Source organism: Chionomys nivalis, chromosome 17, assembly GCF_950005125.1.
Source record: "Chionomys nivalis chromosome 17, mChiNiv1.1, whole genome shotgun sequence".
Classification (NCBI taxonomy): domain Eukaryota; kingdom Metazoa; phylum Chordata; class Mammalia; order Rodentia; family Cricetidae; genus Chionomys; species Chionomys nivalis.
In genome coordinates this window covers 18,919,619-18,938,224 of record NC_080102.1, presented here as the reverse complement: position 1 = coordinate 18,938,224, position 18,606 = coordinate 18,919,619, and the positions used below count along the sequence as shown (strand labels likewise).

Below are 18,606 nucleotides of genomic sequence, written 5' to 3'. Positions count from 1 at the left end.
TCTGAACTACAAATCTCTTACCATTCATTTGTGTAAGTCTGTAATTATAAGAACTAAGTCTGTATAATAAAGGACTAAGATCATATTTCAAGTAACATGATTTAGGTAACAGACTCAATTTGGACTAGTGCAATTGGTATTAATTATCAACTGTTTTTTTATAAAGACTTGCACTTTTTTTCTTATTTATTTCATGCGCATTGGTGTTTTGCCTGCACATAACTGTCAGATCCCCTGAAACAAGAGTTATAGACAGTTATGAGCTGCCATGTTGGTGCTGGGAATTGAACCCAGGTCTTCTGAAAGAGCAGTCAGTACTCTTAACCACTAAGCCATCTCCTCAGTCAAATTATCAACTGTTTAAAACAAGTTTTTGCATTGACGAAGACCATGCCTATAAGCACTTACTGTGCACTACGTTGTAATCTAGTGACCCAGCGAGCTGAGGGCCTGAGTCGATGATCTTATCAACAGCGCCTTTCTCAGGAAAAGTGCATATCTAAGAAAAAAATAATAATTTCAATTAACTTCTGTCCTAATTAACTAATTTTTAAGTCTCCTAAAATGTAATCACATTGGAACCCATGCACTGACTACATGTATGAAATGAACCTTATCATTGCCATTTATCACCTTAGAATTTAAACAATAAAACTATGCACATAACCATCACTTAAATTGCCAAACTAAGGTGCCAACAGTTTAGATAACAAAATCACCATAAATACCAACATCTGCTAGTTGGTAGTAAATGCTCACTGATAAACCAATGTATATTCTTTTTCTTTAAAATGGAATCAGATGCATGAATGCAAATCCTTATCAAAAAGTTCACTGAGAAAAACTCTACCTGGACAACAATGATGCAGTTAGGACAAATTATGACAGGCTGACAGCTCTATTAGGAAGGCTTCCAGCGAAGCAAAATATCACACTTTAAAATGACTACCACCCCATCAAGGCACCTACTCTATTTCTGTGTAATTCAACAGGGACTGGACTACCTGAGTATCTATCAACTTGGACCCTTTCTCTCCCTATAACTGGAGTCATTTAATTAACAGCTTTGTGTTCACTTTCCTCATCTGCAAACTGGGGCACAAACAATACTTTCTCCTGGGGTTGTCATGAGCCTTAAAGGAGACAAGAACATAGTCACGCAGCACATGTGCACAAAGTCAGTGCTCAGAGTTACCCATATTATTGTGGCTGCTAGGTATGACATCATGTCCCTTTACATGAGACCACTAATTAAAGAGACCATTAATTAAGAACCCAAATTACTGTACATAAACCAAATAATGCCTCCTGCACCATTAAAGGTTTTGCAAACTCCATCTAACCTACTAAGATCATTTTTAATTACTTTTTATGCAGGAAAATCAAATGTTACCTTTTAAAACATTATGTAATTAAAAAATGTAAAAATAAGTTAAAATATATATATATATTCTGGTTTTAATCTTTCCTATAACAATCTCTACCTTGATGTCATCTTCTGTGATATAGCCAGCCTGCACCACCCACCATGCCTCGATGGCAATTTCCACTGGCTTTATTGGTAGAAGATCACGGGCAGTTTTCCTTCTGAAGAATTTCTGCAATAGTACAATATTTAAGTATTTACAACCAATCCAAATCACCACTTTTTTCTACCATCATAAGACATTACAACAGGCTAAATCTTTTCAAATTTTCATGTTTGAATTGCTAACTCATCTAGATACTGTAGAATCACTCTTTGTTTTAAAATAAGTTACTTAAACCTAGACTTCAATCCAAAAACAAATGAAATTAAACCCCAGAGGCTAAAAGTGCATTTGAAAATGTGAACTTATTTTACCCATTAAATGAATTCTGGAGCTAAAATGGACAAATAAAAACACAAGCAAAAAGACATTAACTTCTAAAAATAAATGTTACATGTTAGAACTCATCAGATGCTCAAGCTACAGCCTGGTGAACACTGAAAATCTGTTCACTGCTCCTATGAGATGCACGCTGACTGCATCAAGTCAGAGTCTATTATTTCTACCACTCTAAACTAAACTCTGGGTATCTAGTTCTGACAAGGAAGCTCTAAGAACAGAGGGTGACCAACCTTTGAAGATCTACACTGGTTCATCAGGTCAATATACTGGTTTCTTCCTATGCCAAGAAGCCGCAGACCTGAAAGTAAGTCTTTCCTTTAATACATCTTGAAACGTGAGTACACACTCTATGACATTAGGAAAACTTCCCTGTTTATAGTCTTAATAGCTGACTGGCATGATCCATCAATATCAAAAAGAATTCATCACACAATACAGATGAAACCTCAACTTTGGGAGAGATGAATCCAAGTTGTCATGTTTGACAATGCTAACGAGGACATGTTGAAAAGCAGAAGTCCTCCCAGTTTTAAGAAGTAAAATTATGCTTTTCAGCAGAAGTTTCTTGCGTACAGAACAACATCATGTGTTAAATAAAAATCTCACTAAGATAAGCATAGTGAAACACAGTAGAGCATGTTTGTGGAACTCTACAAGCTACTGTAAGGCAAGATTCCTGTGAGCAGGCGGTCCTCCTTCCATCAGCAGACAGCCTATAGAATAGCAAGAATGTCATTCTCTAGAATAAAGGTTAGCGTGGAGCCTATTCTATCTTGACTAATGGTCAGAGAGTTGGAACTCACTTCTGTTCCTTCAAGGTTATTGTCTGTTTCTATCTCAAACAAAGGTCCCACCTCGACTGAGACCAGAAAGTTCTGCTCTCTCAAGTTATTGTCAACAGGTGTGGCTAATATCCCGGTATTTCAGGTATTAAGAAGTAGATCTGTTTAACAAAAAGGTCTAAGGATCCAACTAAGTCCCTACTCCCTTAGGAAGATAACTATGGATTCCACCCAGGGAGTGGTTTGCCTACAATTCTATTTTGGTCTAGGGTGTGAGCATTAGTCTTGTTCTGGCAATAGAATGTTTCACTGAGAATGTATTCCTTCAACTGGTCTGTTCATTTCTTTGTATCATATTAATGAAGTTTTTATCTTACTCCTACCTTTTGGAGGTCAATGGCAATTAAACACCAAACACCAGTGATTTCAGTGTTCACTGGAACTCCTTTCCTGGCGCTATCCTACGTTTCTGTTTTACTACTTTCACTGGCATCTTCATTCTCTATTCTTATTCTAATCCTCATGTCCCTACCCTGGTAAGAGGCACACTTGTTGAAGCTGGTCTCTGACAGGCTAGTCCTAACTTTCCGACTCCAAAATATTCTTCCCATTTATATTAGGCTAAATCTCACATCTGATTTGTTTTGTTTTTTCTTTTTCTTTCTTTCTTTTTTTTTTTTTTTTTTAGTTTTTCGAGACCAGGGTCTCTGTAGCTTTGGAGCCTGCCCTGGAACTCACTGTCAACCAGGCTGACCTTCAACTCACAGAGATCCACCTGCCTCTGCCTCTGCTGGGATTAAAGGCGTTGCGCCACCACGGCCCGGCACCCCACATCTGATTTGTATTGTGCAATAAAGTTCTCATTAATAATGTTGCTCTCAATTTTTATTCAGGTCAGAAACACAAAATCCTAATAGACAGCATGCATACACAAAGTCATAATCTAAAGGTTACTCCTTAACAAGTGGGTACTCACAGTCAGCAGCAGTAAAATTAGGCAACGAATCATAACTTTTCTCACTGTTCATGATGTCCTTTGAAAAAGAAAAAATATAAAATATGAAAGGTAACTTTCCTAGATAAAAGGACATATATTGCTACAGCCAAACGGAACAACAACTATTTTAAGAGGAAACAGTGGGTCACAGCTGACATCCTAAAACACGCATGCACCACTGTGGTACTAAGCCTGTGGCCTCCATAGTAAATGAAGGGTGCACTTTTTGGTCTAGGTTTCTTAGAATACTCCGAGTCCCAGACAGCTGCACTGTAGTCTCTATTAGAGCTCAGGGTTCTAGTTTTTCCACACTTCATACCCAATTCTACCTACATTCCTACCGTGAGAGAAGGCCAATAGTGTGTCAACTCTATCAACATGTATCCAAAATACACATTCCCAAGAAAGATTCTAAATTACCTCCAAGTCTTTGCTCCTATTTCAATTAGTATCAAGTTAAACTTGGTATCTGGCTTTTTCAACTCCAATCTTCTCCAACAACACCCAACTCTCCTTCCTGACACGTATTATATCTATAAAGCTGGGTCTGCACTGTCACTGTTTTATACAAGATGGGCAGTTAAATACTATTTCCTTGATCTTACTGGCCAAGTCTGCAGCCCATATTTTCAATCTTATAGATTACAAGCAATAAGTGTACCAACTGCTGGTATAAATAGCTAATTAGTGACATACTGCACAAAGGGTAAACAACACCTTCAAAACCATAGAATACAAGCAGCCTTCCTTCCAACATAAAAGCATCGATAATGGCAACCCTGTGTACATGTGTGCCTCAGCTACCTTGTGACTAGCCATCCTTGATAGACGCTAACTGGACAGACAACATCCATGATAGCTGAGAACGGGGTCTACTGTAAGGTGTGCCCGACCTGGAGTCCCACCCCACTGCTAGCTGTCACTCACACTAGGAACTAACCTCCATGATCCCAGTGTAGTATGCGAACGGTGTTATCCTCAGGCCCTTCACCATGATGTCAGATAAGTGGTAAGGGTACAGCATGAGGTGATCGCGACTGTACTTCAGCAGCTCTTCATAGTATTTGCGTTCATCTTTCTTGACATGTTTAACTGCAAGATAAGGAAAATGTCCAGATTTTTCAGGTTTCTTACTGTTTCACTATAAATACAGTGGGAAACACAACTTTTTAACTTTTGAAACAGTATAATACAAACTAGACAAGAATAAACTGCTCTAGCAAAACAACAATTTTATCACAAAAAATTAGTCTTCATAGTACATGTAAGTAAAATGTAAAAACATGTAAGTAGAGAAAAGAATTCTTACCAAATCAAGAAACAAGCACAGAACCAAACATAAGCTAGCCTCATACCCTTGAGCTCATCACTTCACAGGATAGTCAGACCACACACTAGCTTTCAATGAAGTCCATTTTTAAAAAGCATTTTGTTTGTTTGTTTGTTTTGTTTTGTGTTAGGGATTGAAACCAGGGCATATATCCACCATTACTGAGCTGTAACAAAACTAGCTTTGAATTCACTGTATAGGCCAGGTAACCATGAACTTACAATTCTCCCATGTCAGCCTCCAAAGGAGCTGAAATTACAGGCCCACGCCAACAGGTTCCCTTATTTATCTGTACACGCATACATGTAAGGGGGGGAGATGTGTGCACGCGCGTGTGTGTGTTTATAGGCCAGAGGTCAGCCCCATGCATTATTCCTCAGCAGTATTAACCATGTTCATCTTTAAAATGCATTTCTGTGTGTGCACAAAAATGCAGTCAAAGCATAACTCGAGGGAGCGACTTCTAGTGGTGTGGGACAATGGTCTGTACCCTATCAATTATACTTTAAATAAGTGCTGATTGGTCTGTAGCCAGGCAGGAAGTATAGGCAAGGTGACCAGGTAGGAAGTAGAGACAGGGCAATGAGAATTCTGGGAAGAAGAAAGTCCTAGTCTGCAGTCGTGACCCAGCCACAGAAGAAGTAAGATGTGACTGCCTTGCCACATAAGGTACCGAACCACGTGGCTAACACAGACAAGAATAATGGGCTAATATAAGTTACAAGAGTTAATAAGAAGTCTGAGCTACTAAGCCAATCAGTTTATAACTAATGTAGACTCTGTATGATTTCTTTGGGACTTAATGACTGTGGGAACTGGGCAGGACAGAAAACTCAGACAGCATCCTAGGAATCGAATTCTGATGGTGAGGCTTGGCAACAACTGTCTTTCCCCACAGAGCAATCAACCTATCCTGTAGGCCCTCTCCTGGCAGGATTTCTCAATGGGACCTTAGGCTAGGCAAGCTGTTCAGAGGGTCACCAGATCTGTCTGTCTGCCTCCTCAGGGCAAAAAGTTGAAGCATGCTACCACCTCTACACCGAATTCAGGTACCCAGGTGGTTAAGTCTTTTACCAAACTAAACTCTCTCCCTTGTCCCTCCCTGTGTTCTGTTTTTCAAATGTAGAAAGCCCTCTGACTTCAACAGAATATGTCTATATAGTAACTCTCTGGAGTATTATGCTTAAAAAAAAATACATACTATCATGACAGAAAATAACCAAACTAACTTGACAAAAAATAAATAAGCTCGCTGGGCGGCGGTGGCACACGCCTTTAATCCCAGCATCAGGAGGCAGAGGCAGACGGATCTCTGTGAGTTCGAGGCCAACCTGGTCTACAAGAGCTAGTTCCAGGACAAGCACCAAAGCTACACAGAGAAACTCAAAACCCTGTCTAGAAAAACCTACATCAATCAATAAGCTCTTTAAATGGAGAAAGACAAACAAACAAAAACCCTACAGCACTAACTATACTTAAGCCTTCTTCCACTCATAGAGTTTTCATTAAAGTTACAGAACTCAGGAAAGTTCTGGTGACAAAACAAAACTGAGTCTGAAAATGGTCAAGAACCAGTGTCCTTTTCCTCCTTTGGCATTCTCTCACTCAGATAGAGAAGACACTGAATTAAGACTAAGATATTATAGGGAAAACAGACCTATAAACAGCAATCTAAAAAGGAATTTTCCTCACAATTAGAAAACTCCACAATATGAATTGTTATTATGTGGAATCAGTACAAATGTTCTTAAAGCCGTACAGTACACACGGAAAACCAAAATGAAAAAACAGCAGCAGTCATCTCCACCCGGGCACAAGAACAACTCCACTTACCTAGGTTATTTCTGTAGCGCAACTGGTTGCGGATACTGTATAAGACAACCTGCTTTTCATATTCTCGCTGTGAGTTTCCAAGACTCTAAAAGAAATTACACATGGCTTTTAAACAGTTTCCAGATGAACAACAGTACTCTGTCTACCATAAAATTACACATAAAAAAAAAACATGACCCCTAATTTTACCCTGGCATTTCTAATGGCCAGAACTGAATAAGGAATACTTTCTTAAGTTTTATTATGTTAACTTTACTATTATGATATTAAAACAAAATCCCGCATGTTCTTTGTAGTGTGCCTTTCTAGAATGATTTACTTAAATCACTCGAAATAGTTACATAAAATAAAAAAGCAGTATAAGAATACAACTACACTGTTAACAAAGATTTCCTTCCAGAATATCCCAGACTGAAGTGGGATGGAAAGATGGACAGATGGACCGATGAGTGGATGGTAGGGGCTTCTCACACCTATACCTATGTGAATTTAAGAATATAACTAAGGAAGGACAGATTGACATCCCAGTCATTTTGAAATGAACCGTAATTACTGGAGATAAAGATTTCTACAGAATGTCCATTTCAAATGTGCTAAAACTGCATCTGTAAAATGCCATTCCCTTGCTCCTGCTCTAGAAAACATCTGGACCATCCTGTCATTCTCGCATACAGCTCTTCACTGGCACTGAAGCACCTCACAGCACTGATGCTACGACCCTAAGAATACCAAAACCCAGACACGATCCAGTCCTTACATCAAATAGTGTCTGCACACATCACATTTTCCTGCATAGTTTTAATAGTTTTGAGATTACTTCTAACATCTATTAACAAGCTGACAGACTCTATTGGCTATGGAGTAATAGTAAGAAATAAGTCTGTACACATTTGGGATAAACCATCTCTTTTGAAATATTTTCAGTCAGTGGTCATTGAATCAGCAGTACATATCCTACAGACAGAAACAAAGAACTGCATGTAATAAACAAAATACTTTCTAGCTGTGTCCCCAGTGTTTTAAGTTCAAAGTTGAAACTATGAAAGCAAAGACTAAACATGCTTAATCACAGTTAACATTACATTCATGTGTGACCATAAGTTAATTTACTATCTGACTGCTCTCTCACTTCTAATCACTAGGTACAGGTTTTTTTCCGAGCACACTATAAACCTAAACTAGACCTCTTTAATGATAAAATGATTAGAGGATTCAGCTGGTTATTTTTTTATAGGTTCTTAAAAGCCAAAGTAAATGTCCATACACCTACATTTTGCAATCAGATAAATAAAACCTCCAACTTTAATAAACTGTTCCATAACTGGTGAGACTGCAGTGACATGATGTGAAAATTGCATTAGTCGATCACAGCTGGAGGGACTCCAGCTATTTCCACCTGTAGCACCCCAAGTGTTGAAGGAGAGTGCACTGTGGAGAGACTACCCCATGACCCTCTACACAGAAGCAAGGCTGTCGTACTGACGCTCACTTAGGGTTCAGAAGGATCTGCCAAGGTTCCTGCAGCTCTGATGCCAGGTCAAAACCTCTTCAGGAGACACCACACGTTTGTTGTACACAAGCGTGCCATCCCGCTACAGTAACAGCAAGTTCCAAACTGGAAGCTTTGGGCTTCTGGTCCAAAGACAGTCTTTACCGGGAAGTGTCACTGGAGATGGCGAACTCCATCACCATGTGAGCTCAGGACTAGGTGTGGAGCACGATTAGTCCCATCATTTTGCTATGCACACAAACCCCTAACTACAGTGAACTAAGAGTACATAAACATCTGTTCAGCAACTCTTTGACTCTACCCTTCTCCAAATCTCCGACCACTGTAAAATATTGTTGCCACTACAGACCCAGGTGACAGAACAGGGACAACAGCCATTTCACTAGGACAGTTTTGGTTGCACACGGGATGGCCTAGCAGACAAAGCCAGGCTTCATAAAAGAGGAACTACAGCAAATGAAGCAGTGATGTGAGAATAAGCACTAGCTACAGAGCACGCCCCATGCAGCAGATAACCCTGACAGCAGGCTTTCTGCAGCCAGGGCTCCTACACACCTCAGAGTGTTCACCCTAACGGGTACCCTTCTACCGGATGGATGGATGGATGGATGGATGGATGGATGGATGGATGGATGGATGGATGGATGGATGGACAGATGAATGGATGCACAGATGGATGGATGGGTAGATGGATGGATAGATGGACAGATGGATGGGTGGATGGATGGATGGATGGATGGATGGGTGGATGGGTAGATGGATGGATGGATGGTAGGTAGACAGACAGATAAAGATAAAAATAACCACATTTTAAAAATTGATCTATCAAAGGACTTCACTTTAAATAAAAGAACTACATATTGTATCAAACAATGGATGTCTGATATTAGCTAACTACAGAAAAGTCCTAAAAACAATGGCCTGACTTGCATTTTTTTTCCTGTGCTAGGGATGGAACCCAAGGCTCTCTGTATATGCTCAGGCCTCATCTACAACTTTTTAACATTTCTAAAGGTCAGTGTGACCAATAGAATATAACGAGTTTTTTCCTCATCTCATCCACGTTGGAAAACAAAGAACAACAATAACAACAAAAAACTGGCTTGTAAGATTTTTTTTTTTAATCTGAGTTTCCTTCCTTCAGCTTTCAGAAGTGGGAAATGAGTCATTTCCAAACGAAGCCCACCAAAACTTACTGGAAATCACCACTTAGTATTTAAAATACCAAAATACACATTCTTTTCACACAGACTAAAGAAAAAACCCAATTTTTAGTACATTTGAAATTTTTATAGCCATTTAGGAAGTATTTCAAACTGATGCCTCATTCCATCTAGCAGCTACTAACAACCAACTATGCATAGAGATACTTAGGGTACAAAGCCTAACAAAGAATCTAACCAGAAAATGCGCATGGCAGGGTGACCACATGACGGATGAGAAATAACAGTACGATGACAACATGGCTGAGGGCAACTATTGCGGAATTAGGGGGTTAGGAAACGCCTTAGTGATAGTCAAAAGAAACTGTGACAGAAAGCGGAAGTGCAGGGAGAGGACTCAGTGTATAGTGAGGATGGGGATGGGAAGGTCCTGCAAGAGACCAGACAGAAAGCTGGTGTGGTCGAAGTGACCTTGACTCCCGGAAACCTGGTAAGGCTGGGGAAAGTCTGTACAAAAGAAGGTCACGCTTAGTCTGAGCGCTTTCAGGGATTTCACACACAAAAACAAATCCGTCTATACTGGGACTTAAGTTTTAGCACTGTCCTATAATCACATTCAAGTTGGAGGAAGCTTTTGTCAACACTAATTAGAATCTATTTAGGTTGGGTATAATCTAATGACTTAACACAGAGGACTTACTCTAGTTGTCTGCAGGTATGTCTCAGACATACTTACCTAAAGAACAAAACTGTCTGCCAAACCCTCATTCAAACTTAAGAGGAACTTGTTCCTAAAGGTTTAGACTTGTCTTTTCAAGTTTCAGAAACTGACTCTTTGACATCCTAGAGACCTTTGCCCCTGAAACATACCTTGACATTCTCTGTCATGCAATACTAACCAGAACCCCTTACTTAACTCATTCCCTAGAACTGGGACTCAAACCACAACAATCATAAAACCATTACTGCCACTATTCCATATACTTTCCAAAACCACATCTGTTGCCCATCACCAAGAGGAAACAGAAATCAATGGAACTGAGAGACACGGCGGCCAGCGACAGTGCGTCCCTTACAGGTGGCACATCCCTTCTGAAGACTTCCAGCCACCTGTCGTGTTTGTACTCATTTATCAGTCCGTCTACAGGCTGGCCTGGCTAAAACTAGTACACTCTGTGGGGAGGCAGGCTTCTTGGCTCCTGCAAACTCTCTGTACCCCAAACCAGGCATAACATCTTAGGAGGTGCTCAATAAACACCCGTTAAACAGCTGAACAAAACTGCCAGTCAACGTAAGCGTTAGACTTCAAAAGTCTCAGGTCATGCTCCGTCGACACATTCCTTATAAAGTCGGTCTGTCTAAAGGACAAAGTCCAACAACCCAAAGCACACATACCCTTCCAAATCAGATCCTGACTGCCCCTGGCAGCCTTACCCGCTACCACCCTCACACATTCAACAAACGCCTCCCGATGCATCAACACACACACACACACCTCCAAACTTTGATGACTCGCTACTCGGTGGAGACCTGTTCTCTCTCTCTGGGAGAAGGGTGCTCTTCGTTCCTTATCTTGCATGGTCCAATTTAAACGCTTCCGGTTACGCATCCAACTATAGATTTGCACCCTTAACTCCCACCCACACTACAGAGGAGTTTGAACTGTCACCCTGCGTTGAACGCACTGTTCCCATCTTTCTTCCACCACCCTTACAATTTTGGAGCCCAGGGGCTTTCTCTGAGATCTCAGGAGCGCAGGTCCCTCCCTGGTTTATAAAGTCTGCAAGCCGAGGTAACCGGGCGAGTCCGGCAGGGACATCACTCCAGCTTTCCTGGCGACCGAGCACTCCGAGCCCCGGTTTTCCCGAGCCCCGGACGGTCCTCAGGGCAGGCGACGGCGGGGCGGGGCGGGGCCGAGCCGTACCTGTCTCACGTTAGCTGGCAACTTGCTCCAGGGGTAGTTGTGTCGGATGTGGAACTCAACGTCGATGTTCATGATGCCGGAGCCCAGGCCAGCGGTGGCCGCGGCTCTCACGCCACCTCCCGTCGGCACGCACCCGGCCCGTCCGCGGAGACCGTACGCCTAGGCCGTGCGAGCCCGGCGCCGCCCCATGGCCAGGCCTCCACAGCTCCGCGCGGCGCCGGCCACGGAGCACGGTGGCGGCGACTACGACCCGCACCTCAGCGACTGCAAGTTTCTTCCTAGTTTCGGCCTGCAGGAAATGGTTCTGCGCGACGTCACTTCCGCTCGCAGGCGCGATGCCGGGGGGCGGAGCTATGGGTGGGCCTGTCCCGCCCCCTGCACGTGGTTTAACCGGGCAAGGAAGGCGGGGCTCAGAGACCCCGGGAATATCCGCGGGCTGCTCCTGCTCCGGTCCGGGAACGAGCAGAGCCGCGGTGATCGCTGAGCTTCTGTGACTCGGTTTCCCAAATGTGCGTCCCTGGTGGCTCTGGATAGGCGGCTGAAGGTACTGCGGTCGGTTGTCCGAGCAGAAGCGCTGCTGGGGAAAGACTACTCTCGCCACCCCGCCCGGCAGGACAGGGTCACCGAAGCACCGAGTGTGACAGGGCACCTACCCATTGGGCGAGCGTCGCTAGTGGCGTCATCTCTTCCAAGCATTGGCTGTATCCTGGGGATGGAGAACGTTGGACTCCTTCCAAGATCCAAATTCTTAAGATGTGGGAATGTGGAGAGCAGAAATCTTAGCTATCTTCGATCGCTTTTTAAAAAGGCGGAACTCGGGAGTTATTGTTATCGCTTCAGCTCTCCTTAAATCTTTGGGAATGGTTTCTTCCAGAGCATATGGTACTTCCTAAGCAAGCACATTGATGGTACTAACAACAAGAAGACCCAAGTTCAATGTTTTTATTTTAAAGCAATGTTTTTAGGTCACGTTTCGTTATACACTACAGCTACGAACTGAAAACATTTAAGACACCTAATCCATACCTCAACAGCTGGCAAGTCTGAGGCATACTCATTGGATCTAATTAATTGAAACTTGGGGTACACACTGCTCTTACGTGGGCGCATTGGTCTCTGGTTGTACGATTGTAGTAGCTTCATGACCTGTTGAGACCCTCCTCAGCGTAACTAAAATTTACTGAACTCTAACAACGGGTCAGTATACAAAAGTACAGCCTGCCTGCTGGGTACCCGTTCCTTAACCTTGCAATAGACAGACTGCCATCTCTCAGGATGCCGTGAAAAGCCCTATTAGAAGAATAAAGTGCGGCCTGGCAGGGTTACATGCCTAGTTCACAAGATTGCTCAGTGTAACGGAGCCCAGTGGGGTTTGATATTATTTTATATAAAAGAGTGTTTTGTTTGCATGTATGTGTGAGCACCACCTGTGTTCCTTGTGCCTTCAGAAGCCAGAAAGAGAACATTAGGTATCAGTTGCCCTAGAACTGGGTTGCAGACAGAGGTGAGCCTCCACCTGGGTGCTGTGAACTAAGCCGGAGTCCCTCACAAAAGTAGCAAGTGATCTTAGCCGCCCAGCCCTCTCTCCAGAACCAGACCAAGGCTGTATAGAACCACCCTTGAATTTCCCAGGGACAGCCTTCCCAGAAGTATTCCGCCTCCTACTCTAGCTTAGGAAGTTCGCTTAGAGTCAGTGACATAAATTCCCCTCTACATCTTTAAGGATTCTACATGTGGACCAAACAGTATTCAAAATCTATGTATCTAGTACAGTGTAAGTAACAAGAACATTAACGACATCTTCGTCTTCAAATCCCTACAAATCTTTATTTCAGCTGCTGGTGCCAATTAAGCTGGCGTGAACTTAGGAAGTTCATTTTTGTTTGTCAAATTATGTTAAATCGAGCTGGGCCTCAGCAGAAGCGGGTCATGGTGGACGAATGCCTGCTAAGTCAGTAAGGTACAGACCCACGAAAAGCAGATATGTGAAGGAGGAAGTAATAGTGGGTCAAAGCTGTGTGCACAGGAAGGAGACTAACAGCAATTCCTTCAGAGTCAGAACTGGCAGCAGTGCGTTGATGAACACACGAGGTGCTAGTGGGAGGACTGGAACTCCTCCGTCTCCCTCCAGGGGAGTGGAAACTAAGCGATTCTGGTTGTTCTTAAACTAACCCACAAGGTCCAGTGACTGCCGTGCGGGAACTCCGGTAACAAGACAGCTCCCTAGGCATCAGGAAGGAAGGGGAAAAAATAGCTGCTAATTGGGTTCCATGAACAACACTGGGGACTTCATTGGTCCTTTTGGAAAACAAAAATATCCATTCTTTTTTTTTTTTTTTTTTTTTGGTTTTTCGAGACAGGGTTTCTCTGTGGTTTTGGAGCCTGTCCTGGAACTAGCTCTTGTAGACCAGGCTGGTCTCGAACTCACAGAGATCCGCCTGCCTCTGCCTCCCAAGTGCTGGGATTAAAGGCGTGCGCCACCACCGCCCGGCTTCTCTGTGGTTTTGGAGCCTGTCCTGGAACTAGCTCTGTAAACCAGGCTGGTCTCGAACTCACAGAGATCCGCCTGCCTCTGCCTCCCAAGTGCTGGGATTAAAGGTGTGCGCCACCACCGCCGGTTTAAGTTTTTTTTTTTTTTGTTTTGTTTTTTAATTGGTTTTTCGAGACAGGGTTTCTCAGTAGCTATGGGGCCAGTCCTGGAACTCACTCTGCCTCTGCCTCCCGAGTGCTGGGATTAAATGTGTGCACCACCACCACCTGGTTTTTTTAAATTCTTGACTGGGGCCTCTGCCTCCTCACTTGGCCTCTGCCTTTCAAATTTTAAAGAGATTGAAACTGTGGGTGTTGTTGGCAGAGCCATTTCACAAGGACACCCTCTAAGTAAACAATAGATTCAGACACGCAAATGAGTAAAATTCTTTCTCAGTCTGCTAGATTAGAACTGATTAAGGAAAATTACCCAATTGGTTTGAGCAACCTGAGATTGTTTTTAAAAAGTGCCAGCTGGAGGCCGGAGGAGTTCTGTGAGTTCAAGGCCAGCCTGGTCTACAAAGCTAGTTTCAGGACTGACAGGACTGTTACACAGAAGAACTCTCTACAAACAAACAAACAAAAAAGTAAATAAATAGTGACAGACCTCAAATGGTTCAGGCTGGCCTTGAACTCACGGTAACTAAGGTCTTTGGATTTCTGATCCTCCTGCTTTTACCTCCCTAGCACTGGGATTATAGGTTTGTGACTCCGCACCTGGCCTGGCAGTCTACTCTTTTGAAAGACTATCAAATTATGGTATTCCCAAAATTTTGAGAGAAATAATGAGACGTGGTAAGTTTTAACTAAGGAGCTGTTGGAGAACCGCACTCACAGAGCCCAGGTTAACACGCCCACGTCTAGAACCTAGAAGTGTTTGTGACAATGTGATTAAATTAAGATATGCTTAAGATGGGGAGATTGTCTGGAGCTGGCTAAATGGGCATAAGGTAACCGCAGAGCCCTTAACTAGGGAACAGAGAGTCTGGGTTCAAGAAGGGATGGATGGAGGAGGGAAGTGAAGTCATGATTTAGAATCACAGCCAAGGCTGTGGAAAGCTACTGGGAGCTGAAAAAGAAAATGAATTCTCCCCTGAACCTCAAGAAACACCCCTGTCAAGACATCTGAGTTTCCAGTCTCCTAGACTGCAAGATGATAAATTCTTAATTCCAAGCTTTTAGTGTGGGGATTTGTTAGGAGAGCAATAAGACATTCTTATAATCTCCCAATAGAATCTTGTTAGCTGCATTCCTCGGCCCCCGATCTGCCAAGGTACTCTTTCGATGCTAAACCCTAACACTACTCCCATACCCAAACAAGTGATGGGCACAGTTCTGTAATTACAGTCCTACAGTTCCATATGCAAATGCCCTCTGGAGGAATCATCCTTTCTTAGCATTAATATTTGAGGAACAGATGAGTTATATCCTTTTCAGAGAATATTTTGAAAGAAAAAGAACTACTCGGGGATTAAATGGGGATCAAGAAATAGTTTCTAAAACAAAAAGAAGGAAGCCACTGTATATATTTTAAATTTCACATTTTTTTCTGGGCCTACCCTCTGTTAGAACAGAAGCCTCCCAAAGTCAGGGGCTTTATTTAGTCTGCTTCAAGTTCAAGCTTACATTAGCTGATAGTAGGCACTCAATAAATAAACACTGGAGGAATGGGCACATGGAGCAAACTACTAATTAAAATCCAGATTAGAGGGCTCTCTTGAAAAGTCCTCAGCATTTCCCACACCAGCCAGGGAAACTGAACAAAGTCTACCTTTCTAAGACATGTGGACCAGAAACACCCCTCAACCCCCACCACCCAGTGGTTCCTACTACCCTCTGCTGTGGTGGCTGTTCATGGTGGAAATCATCTACACTCTGTGCTGAAGTGAAGAAATGCTTCTGAACCTGTATCTGTATTTAAAAGAAGAAAATTCCAACTACACAGGACATCCCAGCCATCCTCTCCTGCCTCCCCTACATACCCTCTTTGGAAATATTAATACAGCTGCAACCCCCTTTACTGGCCCCACTGTTTATTTCCTTTGGGGTTTGGGGCATAGAATGCCCATCTCTGATGCTCATTGCCATTTCTTTACCTGGAAAACTGCATAGTGGCACTAAATTAAATTCTTTTTTTTTCTTTTTCTTTTTATTGTTTATTTATTTATTAAAGATTTCTGCCTTCTCCCCGCCACCACCTCCCATTTCCCTCCCCCTCCCCCATCAAGTCCCCCTCCCTCATCATCCCTAAGAGTAATCCGGGTTCCCTGCCCTGTGGGAAGTCCAAGGACCACCCACCTCCATCCAGGTCTAGTAAGGTGAGCATCCAAACTGCCTAGGCTCCCACAAAGCCAGTACGTGCAGTAGGATCAAAAACCCATTGCCATTGTTCTTGAGTTCTCAGTAGTCCTCATTGTCCATTATGTTCAGCAAGTCCGGTTTTATCCCATGCTTTTTCAGACCCAGGCCAGCTGGCCTTGGTGATTTCCTGATAGAACATCCCCATTGTCTCAGTGTGTGGGTGCACCCCTCGCGGTCCTAAGTTCCTTGCTCGTGCTCTGTCTCCTGCTCATGATTTGGACCTTGAGATTTCAGTCCGAAAAGCCAAAGGCAGCATTGGAGAAGGTGGAAAGAGCAGAGTAATGTCTCCCTTTGCATTATGAAGTTTCCGTGAATAGCAGGGCATTGTGGTTCACTTCTGTAATCCTAGCACTCAAGGGGCTGAGGCAGAATGGTTGCTGAAAATTCTAGGCCAGCTTGAGCTACATAGAGAGTTCAAGACTTGCCTGAGCTAAAAATGAGATCCTGTCTCCAACGGAACAAGCAGAGGATTTTCTGGGCCATTTCTTTTGCAAATGATGGTCACCGCTAAGGAGATATAATTTATTTTAGGGAGAAGCAGATAGGTGCTCTGCCATACAGCCTTTTCAAGAAGTCAATATTTCATATCTATGTATAATCAGGGAATGGTCTATTTCTGACATCTGGAGTCAGTTTATGTTCCAAATGTTCTCAATCTGATGTGGAAAGGGAGGCGCAGGGCTCATGTGCCAAACCAAAAGGCCTCCTCCCCAAAGCGGGACAATTGCAGTAGTGAAGGTGTCCAGCAGGGGCTGATCTCATACAGCATTTGTACATTTAAACCCCTGGCTTCTGCTTTCATCTAAGGCATTCTGATAGGCCTGGCAGTCCTGAAACAACTCCTCTAATTCAACCTCAGTAATCATTAGCACCAACTACTGTTGACTGTCTTCAAAATCATGTCACCTGGGCCCCTGGGCAGTGATCCAACTGAAGTCAGTCTGGTCTCAAGGTCCCCATGCATGCCTTTAAGTAGCTCCCGGCCACAGGACAAGCTAGGCAGCTATAAAGCTCACGTTATTCTTAGCTGAACATATTTTCACAGTATCCACGATGAAAAGTAAAGTCACATTGAGAATGAATGAATATCCTGTGATGATTTTGGCTTTTTGTGTATGTGTGTTTTAATGTTGCTTTGGTTCTGGGTCCTGGGTTAGCTTTGAACTTGCAGCAATCCTTCTGCTCTATCTTTCAAGGGCTGGGGTCATGGTGTGAGCCATCATACCTGCTTGGGAAAATGGAGACAGAGATGAGGTGTTGAAAGCAGTGACAGCGACATAGTCTTGGGGAAGTTCCCCTAGTCTTGTCACCATCTCTTCAGCAAATAAGCTCATGTAAATAAGGAGATATCGTCAGGGGCATAAAACACAGAATGTTAAAAAAAAAAAAAAACACAGAATGTTAAAATGTTAATATTATATTTAAATACAGAGATAGTCCTAATAATACTGGAAGCACTTGGGAAGTTTGTTTTGTTTTTAATTACCAGCGTTCAGACCTCACACCAGATCAACCAGACTTCAAACCAGAAGGCAGCTGTCAGAATCCCCGAGGTTGGAAACCAGGAGCTGAATGTTTATAAAGTAGCGCCGGGATTTCTGGTGTGCAGGAAGGGTTGGCAACCACTCGTAAACATCTTTGTGTCTTTGTTACATGAATTTGTAAAATGAGGAGAGATTGGACAAAGATTAGTAAGATCCAATTCTAATTCTCTAAGTCAGTAATTCTATTGATCAGATTTAATAAATCTATCATATAATGCGCAATAAGAAATTAATATCTTCAACCAACACTACTCATTGTTCAGCATCCTGTGAAGAGCAAGGAAATATTTTCCATCCTTTGATAGCAATCAGGAGAGACGTAAGTCGTAAGTGTACACTTTTGAGCCAACATGAAAGCCACCTGGGTTTGTTTTATTTACACATTGGTCCTTTTTTTTTTTTTTTTTTTTTTTTTGGCTTATTTGGATGTTCTGTCGCAGTGGCTTAGGGCTTGTTGGAAATATGTTTTGTTTCCTTCTACTTATGTCACTCAAAGTTTACCTTTAGCACTACAGTCGCCTTTAGCAACAGGTAAATCTTCACGAAGTACAAGTTCGTCTACTAATGTGAGCTGCGATCAGAGATCAAGTTCAAGCAGAGCAGGATGGCCCTGTGATCTCACCAAATGAGATGTGGGGGATGAATAGGGAACGCTATGGCTGTGGCTATGACAGACTCTGGCAAAATGGTAGTGGCTGCTGCTTGTATGGAAACATCTGTTCCCCACTTCACAGAAATGTGAAACTCTCTTTCCTGTAGGTT

At 42.8% G+C, this 18,606-nt stretch overlaps 1 protein-coding gene across 1 annotated transcript in view; it reads right to left on the bottom strand.

Moving 5' to 3' along the window:
• Nucleotides 1-11,813, bottom strand: part of Fam91a1 (family with sequence similarity 91 member A1) — a 40,855-nt gene extending 29,042 nt beyond the window's left edge. The window contains exons 1-7 of the mRNA XM_057792063.1: nucleotides 11,411-11,813; nucleotides 6,814-6,898; nucleotides 4,591-4,742; nucleotides 3,630-3,687; nucleotides 2,102-2,169; nucleotides 1,485-1,598; nucleotides 409-499 (exon numbers count right to left, since the gene is read on the bottom strand). Of these exons, the coding sequence (XP_057648046.1) occupies nucleotides 409-499; nucleotides 1,485-1,598; nucleotides 2,102-2,169; nucleotides 3,630-3,687; nucleotides 4,591-4,742; nucleotides 6,814-6,898; nucleotides 11,411-11,482 (640 nt within the window). The 5' untranslated portion in view covers nucleotides 11,483-11,813. The remainder of the gene's footprint in view (nucleotides 1-408; nucleotides 500-1,484; nucleotides 1,599-2,101; nucleotides 2,170-3,629; nucleotides 3,688-4,590; nucleotides 4,743-6,813; nucleotides 6,899-11,410) is intronic.
• Nucleotides 11,814-18,606: the final 6,793 nt, after the last annotated feature.